Here is a 19,386-nt window from a genome sequence, read left to right on the forward strand (position 1 = left end):
TCTTTGCCAAACTAAGTATTTGATGCCCTTCAATAAATGTGCACTCGCTCACTGTTCATGTATTCCACGTAATTGCGATGAACAATTCGTCTGGTGGGGACAACATGAAATGTGAAGAGGACGAATCTACACCGGTATAAAGTCTGCTTTCAAAATGAAATTTTCAGCGTAAGCTGAGTTGATTTTGCTCAAAAGTTTCCTTTGTTACTAATTTAAAAAATGCATTTTAAAATATTTTGATATCAGGTAAATTTATTAAATCGGTAGGATAGCATCCGTTACAAGCCCCGATGCACCGATAGGTCCTCATAATCTGTGTCTTGGTGAGCATGGAAATGATGCAAAATAATTTCGGCCTTGAATATCCACCGACGTTCTGAAGTACCCTTGAACCTTATACGTATTCGTTCATTGGACGTCAGCGAAAGAGATAATTTTAATATGTATGCATGCATTAGAATGTGAAAGAGAGGAAATATGAGGGCGTGAAAAGATAGCTTAGAGAAGAATTGAGAGGAGAGCTGCGTCAAACTAATCTTGGGATTGTTGAACACTGATGATGATGATCCATACATTAATAAAGTCCGCTCGACGCCCAAGGTTTTCCACAGCATGGTAGAAGTGTGCTTTGACAGTGCGGGCGTATTTTATTCGCGGCTTTCGGCGCACAACTCCTTGCATTATTTTCAGCGAGTTTGTCGCACGCATCGTGGCTTTTTCCGTCCCTGGAAAATCCCTATTTCATCCTTATATTTTAAAAAGTTGACTGCACGCTTCTTCCATCGTTTTATGTTTTGCTACTTCGCAAGTTACAACAGTTTTTGACAGCGTTGTAGGCCTCAGTTTTATAAAATAAAATTAGTATTCAATATTGAAATGGATTTAAAAAATTGATTTAAAATTTACGTTCTGAAGAAAATTAAAATACAATATAAAAAAGCACATTTTTCCAAAAACGGAATAAATTGCAACAGAAGTAAAAGAAAATAAGTTTTCGTTCACTCGGAGACAAAAGCGTGGGTACTGAAAAGATTTAATAGGGGGGGCAGGCAAGAGGGGAGGGGAGGGATTAGCGCGCACGCAATATTAGAATATAAACCTAATTGGAGACCATATTTTATTATCTGACAGATGAAAGCTTATTTTTCACTTTCTCGTGGATTTTATACTGTTGTGGAAGAAGATTGGTCTTCTTGACTCTATCTTTTATTTCATTTTCATCACTGGTTTTAATAAAGAACGACGTATATATTTCGCAGTTTAAAAAATTTCAATTTGGAATGACGCTATGATATTTATGATAATGGAATTTTATAGCGAATATTTCCTTAAGAATACAAGAATGCAATCTTTTCGAAATAAATTGATATTTTCAATAAAATCGATGCAACAGATTATCAATTTACGACAAATTTCACGCATGCATGACGACCGAACGTAGACAGAACTCTTGCCCTATTTAAGACCGCTTTCTCGTCTTGTCCATAACAATAGGTTTCCATAATAGCAGCGAGGAAAAATTCGAATTTTAATACATCTTCGCTGGTTATATCCAACTGTACTAAAGCACATAACATTAAACTGTCGCACCTTCTCTATTTTTAAATCAATACATAAAGATTTATTTATGAGCACCTTATAATTTTTCTATACCTTACTTTTCAGCACATTTTAATTAAACTTATCTTCTGTAAAAAAAATCTCCCGAAGAACAATAAGAGGGGTCCATTCACCCCACCTCCTCCATTTACGGTATTACTTTTGTGCTCGCGACTGCAACTCCCCAAGTGAAGCGCATTGCACCAAGAGAAACAAAAGATGCACATTTTTCCGCCATATTCGACGTCGCAGCAGGCACTCCCCTTTTCTCCATCTTTGAGTAGGCATCCAACCATTCCGTGGACTTTTGTTTGTGCCCAGACTTACAGTCTGAGGAGAGGGTAAACAGCCAGAGGCACACAAGGGCTCTCCTCCTCGCAGAAAGGTATTGGGAACTAGCGTTTCGATGGCTTGGAATCGCCCGATGACGGATGACAATAAGGAGAAAGAGGGGACGTGAAAAAAATACGTATACCTCGAGTCTCCATTGATAAGCATATCCGATATGAGGAGAGGAGGAAGAGCTTCGTGGATTTCGTCCGGAGGAAAACGTCGAGATCCCCGGGCAGGTACAATTTATGCGTTTCCTCAAGTGCCCTTCAATATCGGGATTGAGGCGAGGAAAAGTAGGCATTCGGCTGTACGGAGATGGGTAAGCAAGAATTTCTCTTGCGGCATAATAAAAAGGAAAATATTTGAAAGGTTTCCTACCATTCACGATCTCATGCCAAGATAATGACTTTTCATGCTATTGTAACCTCAATATTGTTGAATGAGCACGTTATCCGACGTGTATTCCAGAAATCTGAATGCCTATTGCTTTCCGAATTCATAAATGGCTCTCTTCTTCCCCTCGGAAATATTACCTTTCCTTATATCTCGGATCCATTTTGTCATCTAAGCGAATCAGCGGAACATGCCATTTCGTTTTATTCAAATTCTCAATTCTAAGATTCTCGCTCATGATAAAAATACCCGTGGCACATTTTAAATCATATTATTTGTTTATTCATTTATTTCGGTTTGAATTGTTATTTTGGAGGGGCGCAGGTACAGGCGCATCCGAGTGTTGCAGAGTCTTATGTTGCGGAATTAAGTGCCTTTCCCACCCACCGCCATATGTGCTTCGAAGATTGCGTTCTAGAAAAATTGAATGGGAGCAGAAATCGATGAAGATAGCTTGTCTTACGCACGACTGACACATAACCATAGCCAATGGGTCTTTCCAATAGCACAAGCGCTCATCAGTTTCTGCTGTAATTCATTATTTTGTTTTTTCAGAGAACGTAAAACGTAAAATTTTACTATACATCTGCACATTTATAATATTCACAGTCTATATCATTAGGCTATTGTCATTGTTCTCCAAGAAACCGATCAAATATGCCGAAGAACATTTAGTGAAATTTTATAAGGTTTCTTTTGCCATTGTGACAATGGAAAAAATTCCGAAGTTGACCTTGAAGCCATTGATTGCATTACTAAGCTTCATTGATACTTACAACCAGTTCGAAGTTTAACGGTAAATACGCTTTTTGTGGGAGGCGGCCGCAGGTGAGGTCATTTGCGCCATAAGGGAAGGGTAGGGTGGAGAGAAACCCGTTAAGCCAGAATGCCACTCATACTGCCTATGACTCTCAGGTACAAACGGTTATTTGTCCGTCAATACATTACTTTCATAATGCATTTCATATTCAATATAATATCGCCATTGCTGTTTCCATTCTCCCGTGTGGTCTTAAGTGCACGTGATCTTTTTCATCTCACTCGCGCTCCTTCTTCTTCTCTATCACATATCGGACGAATCGTTCATAAGCGGCGGTATTTTTAGGAGATAGAAGTGATACTAAAGGAAACAATATTCATGGCTGACTTTTTGTCAGCAATCAATGCTAACCAATACGCACACATGGTTCGCAGTCAGCATAGCGGCTGTGTTGAGCAACGACATATCCCAACTGCAATCCTTTCAATCTCGCGTAAACAATCAGTGGCCGGGAGAGCGGCGAGTTTCAATTGTTTCCGCGCCGTATCGCAATGGCCTGTCCGGCGCGCCCCCAACGGTAGCGAGGGGAAAGAAGGGCGACGAGTTTGTTCCAGCCAATCAGGCGCTCGCTAGGACGACGCGACGCGTTTGTTATTTCAGCGGAGATATGCGTCCAATGAAGGCCGGGATTTGCATCGCTAAGTCCTCGACTGAATCAGACAAAGGGACGGCATTTTGTGCCTCATGTAGACGCACGGTTTTGGCGCTTTCACGATCAAGTCTCGGATTGAGCAAATCCGAACGTCACGATTAATTGGAATGATAGGCCTCATTCCGTAACATAGATTTCAGTGGGCATTTAATTCATCTGGAATTAATACCGAATTCAGCTTTGTAACTGTAGATTTATTATTATGGAGTTAGGAAAGGTTTTCAGTCCTATTTCTTTCATTAGCAATCGTAAAAGGCTTGATTTATAGGGTATTTCTTACATTTTCTTAGTGTTTGCTAATCGTCATCATCACTGTTCAACAGTCCTGAGCTTGGTTTGACGCGGCTCTCCACTAAATTCTCCTATCAACTTACCTTTTCACACTTACGTATTTTTTATCTTTCCTTGCGTTCTACGCCTGTTCCATATATATGTTCGAGGCCTTCCTTTTCCCTTTTTGCCATCTACTTGTCCTTCAACGACTGTCTTCATCAGGCCATCATGCCTCACAATAATATAGCTTTTCATGTTACTCCGTTTTCTTATCAAGCTTTTCATGAGCCTTCTCCCCTGCTCCTCTTAGGACTTACCAATAACTTCCTCGGTTGACCATTACCCTTCTTCTGTAGCACAGCATTTCGAAGGTCCCTCAACCTTTGATTTCTCCGCTTCTGTCATTATCCATTCCTCACTTCAGTGGAGAAGCATACCTTTAATTTAAGTTGTGATATAGTTTTACTAATAGCTAAATTATTTATCCACGCTTTTTCATTTTTTTAAATGCACAAATTACTCTTCAATTCTCCCATTGTTATCTCCGTAGCCCATTTTCTTAAGAAAAAATTATTGTTTTCCAACATACAATCTTCCAAAAGGCTCTATCATTCAGTGGCTAAATTTTATAGCCGAGATGGAGACTTAAGGCAAATTTCCTCAGTTCCCTCGAAGCTAATAACTTTTGTCTCCAATTGGGTATATTTTTCTCAAATTCGTTTCTAAAAAATTCAAGACTGGAGATACATAAGAGAATTTAAAAGACATTCAAGAATGTACAAGCATTCAATAACTATCGTTATACCACACCCTGTACTTATGTTTAAAATAGTATGCTGAGATTGATTATTAGGCAAGGTGGGCTAATTGGTGACGATTTGTAACTATCTCAGTCTGGAAAACTGAAGACGAGATGAATGCATAGGGAAACGTTATAGATGCGATGTTATTCAAAATACCTCTACTTCTATCGGATATGATTATTTGTCAACTGTGACATAATTATGAGGAAAAATTCAAATTTTCCTCACTAGCCTAGTTCACCTAGTTATTAAAACTAATTTCAATAGTTTTTAAACCTTTTTATTACAGCTATAAAAGGAAGTTCTAACCCTTCTTCTTTTTTTTTAATAAAAAAAGATAAAAGCATTAAAAGGCAAAACATAATAAATTTCTGAGCCTTGGTTGCATTGATTCACCATAGAAATTGATGGATTATGAACTGATTGATGTGCCTCATTGAGAACGATTATCCGCTAAGGCGGCCATATCTAATTCATTATGTCTTGAAATTGCAGCCCTCGGGATAACCGAAGACCAGTATTATAGACGTGAGAATAATCTCCACTTCCAACAGATTTCGACGGAGTGTTTGTACAGGGTGGTTAGGTAAAGAAGAAAACATTATATCAGGAACATTTCAGGCACGTAAGTGTAAAACTACTTCAAGTTACTTAAAAGAGACCATATTTAAAGAGGACGCAAATCCATCATTCCCATATATTCTTTAAAAAATATATTATATTATTTTCAATTAAATATGTAATCCCACCCTACTATATGCGTTTGTTTTCCATAAAATCCGTTCCAGCCTCATAGCCTTTCTAAAACGCTGACACGACTTGGCGGCATATTTCATAGTGGCTCTGAATGATAGCCCACAGGAGAATTAACGATTCATAACTGATCGCTATCAGTTATAAATGGTGATTTTTAAAATTATTGTGTCACTCATTCATTAAAAAATAATTAAATTTACTTTATTACTCAACTCTATTTCATACGAGGAGAATTATATCCCGTCATCTCAGTTTTGTTCAAAAAATGTATTAACTTATTTATATGCAAAAATTGTACCTCCGAAATGCCGTCCGCTAAGATTTACCGACGTATGAATCGACGCATGCTGAGCCAAGTACAAGTACCATCTCAGGACGATTATACAGCAACGCGGCCTAATTCATAACGACGTGGAATTATAGCCCCTCGGAAAACTGAAGAGGAGTAAAGTGCGGCAGAGGACTTGTGCTCGCTCAAGAAGAAGAAAACCTCCCCTGGATTTATCGCTCCGTGCTGAGATTCCCCTTGCACCCCCCCTCCCCTATCCCCACACTTCTTCCTACTTGTTAATATTTGATTTGAATTATGCCGCCGCGGCTTCAGAGCGGGGCACGTGTGTGCCTTGCCCCGGCGGAGATAGCACGCACGCCCGGCTCGTCGTCCGCTTCGACCACAGATAAGGAACACCTTCCCAGACGCCTCTTTCTTCCCACCTCTAAGTGTTTGCACTTTTTTCCCACGCCAAGAGATCCTCCTCCTCCTTGAAGATTTCCTGCGCTCGCTGCTTCCTTTTTAAAGAGGGCTCCGAGTCCAAGGACCCTCTCCCCACGTTGAACCAACCGCGGCGGCAACCGACCAGGGACCCCTTAATATCAATTCATTATCCGCCCCAGGCGAGCTCCATTGTTTAAGGAGACGGCTCCGGAAATCACCTTGGTGACGGGTGCTCTTCCTCCGGCCTGGTTATTTTAGGAAACCCAATAATTGGATTGCCTCGCAAAACGTGTGTCCTCGCGACCAGCCTTCCTTTTATAGCGCCAAACGGGACGGAGTGACTCTTAGTATTTTTATTCATTGATGAAACTCATGCGTTACCTTATTGTCTATCCCTCTTTTTATCACGGTAAAAGACTATTTTTTCTCTCTAATCATTAAAGGGAATGTGCTTTAGAAGGTCGTAGCAAAATAAGTGTGGTCAAGCGATTACTGAGCTATGATTAAAAAGGTCTTGGTATGTACAATTGTACGTCATGATGTGCTGCTAGGTCATGATGAATATTTGGACATTTTTTGCAGTTTTTAATTTATGCACAGAAACGTGAATTTATAATATTTTTAAATATTTCCTTCGATAATGAAAAAATAAGGAAGTAAAAAAATGTATATGCTTTTGGGACACCACTTGGGGTGATAAGAGATATTATTTTTAGAAATTCATCTTATTTTATTTATAATTGTAGAAAGTGCTTTTATTATTTCTTAAAAAAAGTTCAAATTTATTCATGAGATAGCTGCACCAACGAAAAAAATCTTTTTGAGTTTTTTTCGCTGAATTTTCATGTACAGTCACTTTCAAAAGTCGGTCCCAACGGCCAGCGCGACCAACTACGTTTTCCGCTGAGCTCGAACTTCGGGTCTTGCCTATGCCTTCTGTGCTTTGAAAGGGCCAGTTTGACTCTCATGGTCCGCGAAGGCATTGATCACCATTTCTAAATTCTTCGCGACTTCCCCGACTCTTGGAGCAGAACACAAGGCGAAGCATAAGTTCTCAGTCACGCGATTCTCACCCTGATAGTATTCTGAGATAGATTAGTCTGAGCAGCCCGGCTTGTACTAAAGAATACCGAGACGGATCTGCGTCACGACGCCCAAAAAAGGAAGAAACGAAAGTTGGAATTCACGACTGAAAGAGAATTTTAAACTTTACCTGCAAAATATCATCCTAGATTATGCCTTTACACATCATTGCCAAGTACCATCAATGCACATTGCTCTATTTTTAAGTACCTTAAGCACTCTGGTAAGCGCATTCATCATTACTAAGCATTTTCTAGGGATACATATTATCCTACAGTTTCCTACGTGTCTCATCACACGAGAAATAAAAAAATACTTATGTACACTTAATTATTGTTTACTTTGGTGTTATATTTATTCCAGCCGTTACTAACTTTCACTAAGCAAATATTTAAATAATGCTTAATATATTCCAGATACCAGTAAGTAATTAACCCACATCTTCATGTTCGACGAAACATTATTAAATTTTATAAGCTGTGAAGTTCCTACTTGTCCTGATATATTTTCTTACAAAATTTTACCTAGTTTTTAGAGCCAGAATATCGTAAAAATCCATTACCGGGCATGCAAAATTCTAAAATTTTCAGGAGGGGGTGGGGAGGCGGGTGAATCCTCCGCTGAGGGGGGCCCACCATGAGCGCCAGCCCAAGACCCCGCAATCACCCCAGACCGCCCCTGCTCGGATGTCTGTTTGTGCGTTAGGTTATAATAAATTCATTGGTAGGGTGGATTAAGGACCTTTCATTACATTCGTACTTAATGGAAAGAAAACGCCATAATAAATGGTGTATGGAGTTATTTAGCAGACAATTGAATTCCGCAGTCCTAAATTCATCGGACATACAGACACTTTGGACATGGCCGTCACTCCTTTAACAATTCAGTACCAAGACTCACCGAAAAGCATTTCGTAAGGAGAATTCCTGCTGCTGTGAAGAAAACCCTCTAAGGATTATATCTTCTCTTGAGACCAAAAGAGTAATGAAAATTCACCATGCACTGAAAGAGTAACTCACCCAAGATAACAAATGTATTTCATTAATTTTCTACATTATACAATTAATTGCAATGCATAATGAAATAGCATTCCTCACTCGGGGAATAAAATCGTCGCATCTCTTGCATGCCCACTATCACTAATTGAAGGCTTTTGTTTCTTAGAATTTGGTAATACGAAAACCCTCATAAATTGGATAACAGGAACTAAAAGATCATGTCTTCGCCCTGAGGTAACCGCTTTAACACATATTTACATTTTTGGAAGGATAGAAATGTTAGCTTGATAAGATCATGAATCGTTCCGGCTAATAATCGAGAATAAGTAGCAGTAGGAAGAAATATGTTTAAGGTAAATTTGCAGCTAGTTATATCATGGAACAGAAATATAAAAAGTAGTAATTGCCTTACTAATACGCTAATCCAAGCCAATGCATATGACAATCTATATAAAAGAGGAAAACGGATTTCATTAATGCAGGACTCTACCAGAACTGTATGTGTGCATCCATAATAAAACCATGCATAGCGTGAGCATCTCAAAGAGCCTGCCGTAACGGCATGCAACTATTTTTCCTAGCGAAAGCATTGCAATCTTTAACTGTAATATTTCTCTTTATCAACCTTTGCATCACCGAAATTCTCATTCATCAGCCATGCTTTCGAGATATGACGTTTTAAAATACTGTTGGAGTAAAAGTCAACTCCTATACTTTCATTTAAGCATGCTTAATGTATTATATTCTTTAAAATCAATAAAATTCAATATCAGATTCTTCTGAATCCCTCTCCCCTTCTCATTCGCTCTCCTAGTTCGGGTGCTCTTCCATTGGATTATTTAATACATGGATTAAAAATATAAAATGATCCGAAGTTAGGATCGGTCTCCGGAAAATATCCTCATTCTGGTGTAGTCGAAATATTTTTCTGGCGTTCTGCTCGCGTTATTTTCTTACATCTTTGATTCACGATTCCTGGGCCTCCTCAGACAGTTATGCAATTGGAAGAAGAGGCAACTTGATCACATGTGCATCATGCAATAATACTAAGTATTGTGGTTTCATTGTAGCTTCTTAAACAAGAGACGCTTCTGCCCTTTCCTCTCTTAGCATCATTTTTATGGCAAAGGACAACTCTGCAGGTGAATGTCTTTCAAGCTCTCTCTCGCAAACGAAGTTCTTACAATTGCTGGCAACTATTACAAACAATCACAACATTTGCTTTGTGTGATGTTTCGGCACTTATGACGTCATCGAGGCTTCGTCGGCAGTGGCTTGTGGATTGAGGGAGTTTTTGGAGCGCTTTAAAATTCGTTATATTTACCATAGAATACCTCGCGAAAGAAAACTCAGATTGACATAAGATATTCTTTGCTAAATTTAGAAAATAATTTCCTGTCCTCCTGTGAAATAAAAACTGAATTCATGCAAGTTCCGCATTCTGCTTCCGTCGAATTGGACAATTAGCCGTGGCAATTACCTTTGGCACTTCTCGTTTGCATCAGCTAATGCCAATGCCAGGTTTCCATCACGGTACAAATGACCTCTGCTGCCGTTCTCCTCTCCCAAACTTCATCACGATCGATAATCAAGCGATGTACGCAGTGGCTGGGCAGTCAAAAGGTCTGCAGATCCACTCCCGTCTGAGAGGAAATTCCCTCTGTCATTGGTTTGGCATTTGAATGGCATATTTCAACACCGCGAGTGAAATGTATCGGATTCCTGGGAGGCTGGAAATTGTTCTTTATCATTAAACTACTAATGGAATATATGAATTGTTTTATCACGGTAAGTAATTCTCGCCGTGAGCAAGAGGCTCGCAGCCACTTGGAGGGAAAACAATGAGGGAACGATCTCCTCATTTGCATATCTGCCAATCTAAGCGCGGAGATTTCACGCAGCAGGATTTGATGCTTCCTTGTTTACCTGACGCCGTGTTTACACGCGAGAAATGGAATCATTTTCCACGGCGCGCAATACCGTGGGGTATTGAAACAGGATGTATATGAGGTCGGCATTCATGTTGAGCGATGGAGCACGACTATGAAGCGTTGAAATTCCATTTATCGCTCGCCAAACAGATGAACGCTTCGTCCAACAGTAGTTTCTCTAAAATCACACCGTTTAATATTGGGTCGAGGTATATTTATCACTTTTGGGAATGATAAAAAAATATGGAAACCTCAGGGATATTCAAAGCGCCCCTTCAATTTATTTTGGAAAATATTTTTTTAATTCGCTACTTTCCAATAGGAAATGTTTTTTTATACGCAATTACACAAATCCTTTGGCTTCTCCATTTTACGTACCCAGCAAGTAGCTTTCAGTCTTACAGTGAGCCCCTCTTTAAGCATCAACATTGAAGCATATATTTATGCATGTAGCCATATTACAGAGTAATGTTTTCCCCCTCAAATCATGCCTATAGCCTCAAGTCATGCGCCATTGCGGCTGAGCAGATGTGAAAAGCAGTGAAGTGCAGCATGCTTATACCAATGCAAATGATGCTGAAAGAACTCGCTGAATTCGTTTGAAAAATCGAACTGTGGACGAAAATGAACAAATTACCCACGACCAAAAATGAGAAAAAAACTCCTTTTCTTTGAGTATTTCTAAGAAGGCACTTAATTTGCCTGTGTTACTAGCAAAATTCAAGACTTCTTGAGTGGTGCTAATACATTGCGTGAAAAACCGCCTCATGCGTATACTCAAAGAATCTTCAAGGATCACTCATTTCTAGCCCATAAAATAGAACGCATTCTTCACAATTCTCGCAGCTTGAAATTCATCATCTAATGAATGCTCTTGCAGGGTAATTCCCACCGGGTAATTGAATGCGTCGCGCAGATATTTCACCTCCATTGCGATTGGGGCGTAAACAAAGGACTTGCACTCCTTAATTCCCCACAGCGTGAGGATGCGCCATATTTTTTCATGCACAGCAAAGTCATGTAAAGGTTGGCTGCCAAGCTATGTTGCAAGCAAACAATACTCTTCCAATGTACGATTTTTATTATGTACAAAAATCGGTTTACACTTGAGGTGGCACAGTTCTCTCTAGCACAGCGTTCTGCTATCACCTTCTCTTATATTTCTGCCTCTCGCGGTGGCTTCTCCGCTGGTCTTATATACGCTGGATATACTGCTTTTGGTTCGATGCGGCAGCCTCACCGCGTTGACCGGGCTCGCCTGGTTGCCCGCGCTGATCAGCGTCGGTGCGGTGTACTTCCTGTTTGACTCGCCACAATACCCCCTTGGCAGTGACAAAACCTATGTTTTGAACGAGAGAAGAAAGCATAAGGAAAATGTACAAGGTAAACAAAAAAATAAAAAAGTGGTTTAATGGACTTGATAGCGGTCAGGGAAGTGGACTCTTCTCCCGTAACGTGTTGTTGTCTCTGGTTGCCTTTGTAAACGATCGTCCTTGCTGCCCTTGCTACCTTCGCCCGCTGAAGGTGACGTCTTAGGGTCCGCGTCGTCGGCGAAAACATATGCCGGCTTCAACCGTTCGATGCTGATCGAGCTATCCTTCCCCTTACAGCGGACTATGAAATACTTAGGGTATCTCCTTATAACTTTAAAAGGCCCATCGTACGGTGGCTCTTTAATGCCCTTCGCCGAGCCGCTTCTCACGAAAACACTCGGAGAATTGGCCAAGTCTTTAAAAACGAAGGTTTGCCTTTCCCCATGTCGTATCAATTTCGCTGGCCTCAATTTCTGCATTCGCCGTCTGAGGATGTCGACGAACGTGGAGGTTTCGACGGTCTGCGGCTGCGGTGATAGGAATTCGCCAGGTAGGCGCAAGGTCTCGCCGTAGACCAGTTCAGCCGCCGTTCCACCGATGTCGTCCTTCCACGCCGTACGCATTCCCAGGAGAATCGCTGGAAGTGACTCCACCCACCATTGATCCGCATGGCACTTAATTGCTGCTTTCAACTGGCGGTGCAGTCGCTCGACGAGACCATTAGCTGCGGGATGAAACACCGTTGTTCTGAGGTGCTGAGTTCCTGTCAGACGGGTTAAAGATTTGAAAAGGCATGACTCGAATTGACTTCCCCGGTCCGTTGTGACTCTCAAAGGCATACCGAACCTGGAAATCCAACCGCCGAAAAATGCCATGGCCACTGTGTCTGCTTTGATGTCTTCAATAGGAAAAGCATCGGGCCATCTGGAAAAACGATCTATGCAAGTTAAACAGTAGCGAAAACCACGGGAAACCGGCAGGGGGCCAATGAGATCTATGTGAATATGCTCAAATCGCGAAGAAGGTAACTTAAATTCGCCTAGAGGTGAATTCACGTGCCTCGTAATTTTTGAACGCTGACAGGCGATGCAACTCCGCGCCCATACTCTGCAATCTCTCTTGACTCCTGGCCACACAAATCGCTGCGTAACAAGCTTCGTTGTTGACTTGATACCTGGATGTGCGAGGCCGTGGACGGTGTTGAAAGCTTGGCGGCGGAATTCTTCTGTGACGTAGGGTCGAGCAGTCTGCGTGGAAATGTCGCAGAAAATGCTCTCATCGCAATCTGGAATCTGAACTCGCTTCAGCTGGAGCGAAGTTTTGGACGCTAGTAATTGTTGTAGCTCTTGGTCTTCCGCCTGGGATCGGGAGAGCGCTTGATAATCTATTGCTGCAGACACCTCGTCGATTCTGGACAAAGCATCTGCCACCACGTTCTCCTTTCCTGTCACGTGACGTATGTCGGTGGTGAACTGGCTGATAAAATCCAAATGACGAAATTGTCGCGGAGTAACTTTATCGGCGTTCTGGCGGAAAGCAAAAATGAGAGGTTTATGATCCGTAAAAATAACGAAATGACGCCCCTCGACCATGTGACGAAAATATTTTACGGATTCGTAGACTGCGAGCAATTCTCTATCGTAAGCGCTGTACTTTCTCTGCGCCGGGCTCATTTTCTTCGAAAAGAAAGCAAGTGGCTGCCATCCGTTGGAGTTCCGCTGCTGTAGGGCGGCGCCGAGGGTACAATCAGATGCATCCGTCACAATCGCCAAAATAGCTTCGGGGTCGGGATGCGCCAGCAACGCTGCCCGAGTCAGACTGGTCTTGCATGCATCAAATGCCTGCTGTGCTTCCGTAGTCCACTCAATGGGTGCCTGCCCTTTTAAATTTGGCCTTTTCAGTAGCTCAGTCATTGGCGCTTGGATGGCTGCTGCGTTTGGAATAAATCGGCGATAAAAATTGATCATCCCCAAGAATCGCCGAAGTTGTTTCGCTGTTCCAGGCAACGGAAAAGATGATAGCGCTTTTACTTTGTCTTCCATTGGCTTGATGCCTGCCTTGGAAATGGCATAGCCTAAAAAATTAATAGCAGGCTTTCCGAAAATACACTTGGCGGGGTTAATCAGAATGCCTTCCTTCTTCAATCGCTCGAACAATTCCCTCAGGTGCTCTTCATGCTGCTGCTCCGAATCGGATGCTACCAAAATATCATCGATGTAGACGTAGCAGAAGTTCAAACCGCGGATCGTTTCGTCCATAAAGCGCTGGAAGGTTTGTGCGGCATTCCTCAAACCAACACCCATGAAAGGAAACTCGTACAAGCCAAATGGGGTTGTTATTGCTGTCTTGGCGATGTCCTCTTGAGCGACCGGAATTTGATTGTAGGCACGTACCAAGTCAATTTTTGAAAATACTGCCTTCCCCAAAAGGGAGTTGGCTACGTCTTCTATGTGCGGGACTGGGTAGCGGTCCGGAATAGTCCTGGCGTTGAGGGCTCTATAATCTCCACATGGCCGCCATTCCACCCCTCTTTTTGGCACCATATGCAAGGGCGAACTCCAGTTGCTTTGCGATGGGCGTGCGACTCCCATCTTTATCATTGCTTCGAACTCCTTTTTTGCTGCTTTCAAACGGTCGGGTGCTAGTCGTCTGGGCTTGGAGCACACGGGTGGGCCTGGCGTTGTCCTTATATAATGCTCCGTGGTGTGCTTGGGTGTCGAAAAAAATCCTATCGGTCGAGTAATTTCCGGAAACTCCCTCAGTAATAGGTGGTACATAGAGTTGCCCGTTACTACTTTTATCTGCCCCACCGTGCCTCGTGCCGGGTGACCGGGAGTAGAAAGAGAGGTAATGTTATCCAAAAGTCACCTATTTTTAATGTCAACGATTAGACCGTAAAAACTTAAGAAGTCTGCTCCGATTATAGGTCTGTCGACGTCTGCAATAACAAAATTCCACACAAAAACGCGCCTAAGGCCAAAATCTAAGTTAAGCGTCACGAAACCATAAGTTGCGATCCGTGACCCATTGGCCGCACTTAGCTCGTACGAAGTCTTAAAACGGGGACCCTTAATGCGCCTCCGCGGATAGACGCAGAGATCGGCACCTGTGTCTATCAAGAATTGTTCCTTTGTTCTTGCGTCGGTCATGAAGAGGCGGCCTTTAATGGGGCTGTGCTCGCTAGCCGCTATAAACGAGGGCCCTGGTCGTTTTCCTGAGAATACGAACAAGGAGATGAGCATTTCCTAGCCTTCGAACCAAAACGCCAGTGATACCAACAGAGGCCCTTGTTCCTCTCCTCCGGATCTCGTTTTCGCGAAAGAGAACGCGATCTGCTTCGGCGTGGCTTCCTGGTGTCGGTCGTCAGGGCTGCCAGCTGCTTCGCCAGGTCGTCAATTTTCTTCTCAAGCGTTGCGATACGGGGCCCGTCTTGTAGGCTAGCGATATGGTGCTCAGGGGTGACCTCATGTGCCTTGTCTGCCAACAGAGCTATCTTTTCAAGTTCTTCGTCACCTTGGGTTGCCAGTATTGCTTGCATGGATGCTGGTAAGCGACCTAACCAGAGGGTCTTTAAAAAAGTATTTGGCAATGCAGGGCCGGCAGTGGTCCGTAATTGCCTCAAAAATTGTGAAGGTGTCCGGTCCCCCATCTCCTCACGCTCTAACAATTGTCGGATTCTTTGCTCTTGCGAGGCCGAAAGTCTTCGAATGAGTTCAGATTTTACCCTATCGTACTTTCCCTCGGAGGGCGGATCGGTAATGATGTCCTCCACTTCTAGGGCGTATCTATTCTCTAGGTGTGAGACAACATACCAGAATTTCGTGTCGTCTTGCGTGATCCCGCGCAGTCGGAATTGTCCCTCCAGTTGCGCAAACCATAGGGCTGGTTTTTCAGGCCAAAAAGGTGGGACTCGAACGGCGACTCGATCCAGCATGCTTCCTGCGGGGGCTGATTCGGCTCCAATAGCAGTCCCAGGGTCCGGCATCACGTCGGGGTCACCAATGTAAAGGTCGGCTGCCAGGCTATGTTGCAAGCAAACAATACTCTTCCAATGTACGATTTTTATTATGTACAAAAATCGGTTTACACTTGAGGTGGCACAGTTCTCTCTAGCACAGCGTTCTGCTATCACCTTCTCTTATATTTCTGCCTCTCGCGGTGGCTTCTCCGCTGGTCTTATATACGCTGGATATACTGCTTTTGGTTCGATGCGGCAGCCTCACCGCGTTGACCGGGCTCGCCTGGTTGCCCGCGCTGATCAGCGTCGGTGCGGTGTACTTCCTGTTTGACTCGCCACAGTCAGGTCTTAAATCCTCGGTTATTTCTCTCTTAGAAGCTTCGCATTTCAACAGCGCAGTGGATGTAGACACTGTGAATTCCATCATTGGAGGCCTAGAATAGGAGCCACAGAGGTGTTTCGTAGCGAAGGGTTGAATTTTGATGTATATTTACTTGTTACCGTATTCAATTCCTTTTTCTTTTAAACCTGCATTCATATACCTTGCTTTAATGTTCATCTTTAAACATAACAAAGTTACAAACTTATTTTATGGGCAGAATGTGAATTTAGGGAGTTCATCTCCTGTCATAAAAAGGTGGAAATCGTTGCCAAAAGCAATTCCACTTGAAACTCTTCGGCACACACTAAAGGGATTAAAAGTCACCAATGTCATAAACAGCGTTTTTTACATGTCACTTGAAATGTCTTTTGTTCATGAAAAAGTTTTTACAGTATTTCTGAGTTAATTTGCATTAGCTTTTAAATCATTTTATAAATTAAAATATATCATTATTTTGCAATAAATAATGTATTTCATTTTCAAAAATGTGCAATACATACTTAGGTAATTTATCATTGTTCCATGTTTTACAATTCTAGAATTTCAAATATGAAAGTAATACGCCTCTTGATTTCCTAATTTCTTTGTAGTTCTAGACCTAGCCGCGTTGAGGCGAAGCATTTGGCATTTTTGCAACGTCAGCATTAACTTTTAGGCAATTTAGTGCAATAATCTCCATATTGGAATTTAATCGGTTTTTTAATAAGTATTAATTAAATATTAATCAGTTTATCTGAAAATGTTAAAAATGTGCATTGTCATTGGAAATCGATCCCTTTTAAAATTGCTGATTCATTGGCTATCGGGAAGTTGGTTTGAATATGCATAAGTTCCACGACGCAGTTAAGTATTACTTTTTTCCAATTTATAATCACTTGGAATCAGTAACAGAGAATAATCAGTACGAGTGATTGTGTTAAGGTGTCAATAGGATCATTTCTCTTCGATTATTAGTGCTAATCAATTACCAAGGGAAGATTTGGGGTGTTATTATGATGCTTTCATGCCCCATGTATCATACAAATTGTGCAATATAATTCATAATGCCAAAGTGTCATTTTATAACCCTGTATCAGTGGGTAAAATCCTTTTGAATACAAAGGACAAGTATGACGATCTACAGAAAATTGGTGTTTATCAGTTGAAGTGTGATACCTGTGATATTAAATATATTGTACAAACTAGGAGAAATTTTAACGTAAGAGTGAAAGAACATCGACGATTTTTTTTAAATAACGACGAATCCTCTGGAATAGCCAAACATTTATGTGACGAAAACCATTGGTGTAATTTTGAACCCAGGATTTTACATTGTATTGACAAGGGGATAACAATGGACTTCTTAGAACAGTTTGAGATTGTGAATTGCCCCACTAAACTTTATAAAGACCATATGTTCCCCTCCCAGTCACCATTACTTTACGTCAATCTACCATCCCCCTACGATCCTCAACCTTGATATCCTCATATTTTTAAACCTTTTGAGAAACCCCCCTTTATCTCTTTTCCTTGTCCTTTAGCCTATGCAAGCCAAACAAAGGCCTTCCCCCACCCCTTTCTTCGAAAACAGCTTTACCCGTCATCAATGTTCCTTCCCACCCCCCTTTTTCTTGTTCTCCCCCCCCCTCCACCCACGGTTACCTATTTTAGAGCAAGCCACCGATCGAATTGTACCTGATCATAGCATTAGATGCTGAAACCCGGGTCGTACTATTTAAAATAAAGTGTGGAATAAAACAAAGTAATTTTATTTTATTCTAAAATGAATGTACGCTCTCCTTCGAGTGACATCGCAGACTTTTCCAAAGTGGAGTGATGTTTGGAACTTCGATAAGTTGCTGGCGCGCGAGTAACGGTTCACGTAATGGGCTCACTTCTATGACAATGGTTCATTTTTATCATGCCATCATTGTTGCCCCGAACGATGAATTTATCATTGAACGATTCATTTGAAGATCTCTCCGAATGTGATAATTTTCATTCGGAGTCACAGAATACCTTCCCTTGTCTGACCGATGTTCAAAATCTACGGAAAGAATGATGCCAACATGGCTGAAAAACAAGCTGAGAAAATGCTGGAGCCGATGATCTAATTATCTGTCTCCTCTGTACTCGAGAGGTGTTGGGATACATCCTTACTTTTTTCGCTGCGAACGCTCCTTGAAGTCCTTGGCGATCACAGCTTGCCCGCTGGGAAATTATCGCTCGGCCTCATTGGAGAGGACTCGTGGATTTTCTGGGCACGGATGGACGTGCAAGGCACGAGACAGACGCGTGAGATAGCCGAGGCGTGACCCGCATTGGAGTTAGAGGTGCTGGCCACGCGCGTGATGATCCGAGGATTGGGAGGAGACTCATTCGGACAGATGTACCCGCACAGCTTTAAGAAGGGCTGACAATGGAAGAGAATCTTTCGTCGATAATAGGAAATCGTTGATGTATTTATGCGGGTGTAGCAAAATAAACATTGCGAATGTGTAAAAACGTTTATAAATAATCCTGTGAATATCTTAGATACTTGCCACAATAACCCCAGTCATTTTCAGGATGAATACTTAAAGCTAATACCAATCCCAATACCCGCACTAATTGAAATTTATATTCTACATAATGGCAGACAGCTATTTAACGGGAGGAATATTCTGTAAAAAAAGTAATTTATGAGTCATAGAAGAAGTTTTTCATGTTATTAATAATGCCAACAAACTAACGTCAGCTTCATACACCAACCCTTATGGTTCTCAATGGTCACCCTGCACGTATTATGTCACCAGTTTCATACAGTCACAATTTGTCCTAATAAGAGGATTTTATTTTAATAAATTATTAAAATAATGTTCAGTGTTTAAATATAACTTCAGAAGAGCATTCGGTGACAGTTGAGAGTTTAAAATGCAGCATTGTGGAATCGTAGTTGACATTATCACTACAGAGAACTACTTTCTATACACAGTTCCAGTTTGAACCCCGGCCAACTTACGCGGTTATTCTCACGAAAAATCTTTGTTGTGTTAATCTCTGTCATACTCATTTTCTTGCAATATTCCCTGGGATTGGATTATGGTTTCCCGAGATGGTTGAACTCGGCTCTAGCAATCATGCTAGCCGAACCCCTCTGGAATCCGTATTATCCCACACAAACGGATGCCTCGCGGGAATGTGGTCGAGGGCCGGTGTCACTGCGACTCAGCGAAGGTTTTGTCACTTTCCTCCGGGACTGTGTCGTCCCCCCAGGGTGTATCCTCAGAGGGTCCTCACCCTTACCCTGAGGGTGTATCCGTGTTGGCGGCAGGGTGATGTGGTAGAGAGTGGGTCTGAGGAGGAAGGGGCGGATTAGGGGTGAAGGACGGTTGAAGAGGAGGGTGAGAGCCTTGTGT

At 42.0% G+C, this 19,386-nt stretch overlaps 1 protein-coding gene across 1 annotated transcript; it reads right to left on the reverse strand.

Annotated features, from left to right (window-relative positions):
* Positions 1-14,856: 14,856 nt before the first annotated feature.
* Positions 14,857-15,654, reverse strand: LOC124168383. The gene has a single exon (XM_046546597.1). It carries the CDS (start codon positions 15,652-15,654, stop codon positions 14,857-14,859), a length of 798 nt encoding a protein of 265 aa, XP_046402553.1.
* Between the last annotated feature and the right edge of the window lie 3,732 nt (positions 15,655-19,386).

This window comes from Ischnura elegans, chromosome 11, assembly GCF_921293095.1.
Source record: "Ischnura elegans chromosome 11, ioIscEleg1.1, whole genome shotgun sequence".
In the NCBI taxonomy this organism is placed as follows: domain Eukaryota; kingdom Metazoa; phylum Arthropoda; class Insecta; order Odonata; family Coenagrionidae; genus Ischnura; species Ischnura elegans.

Bases quoted from the DNA above. Each gene is read 5' to 3' on its own strand.
- LOC124168383 (XM_046546597.1), bottom strand. From the start codon at position 15,654: ATGCCGGACCCTGGGACTGCTATTGGAGCCGAATCAGCCCCCGCAGGA.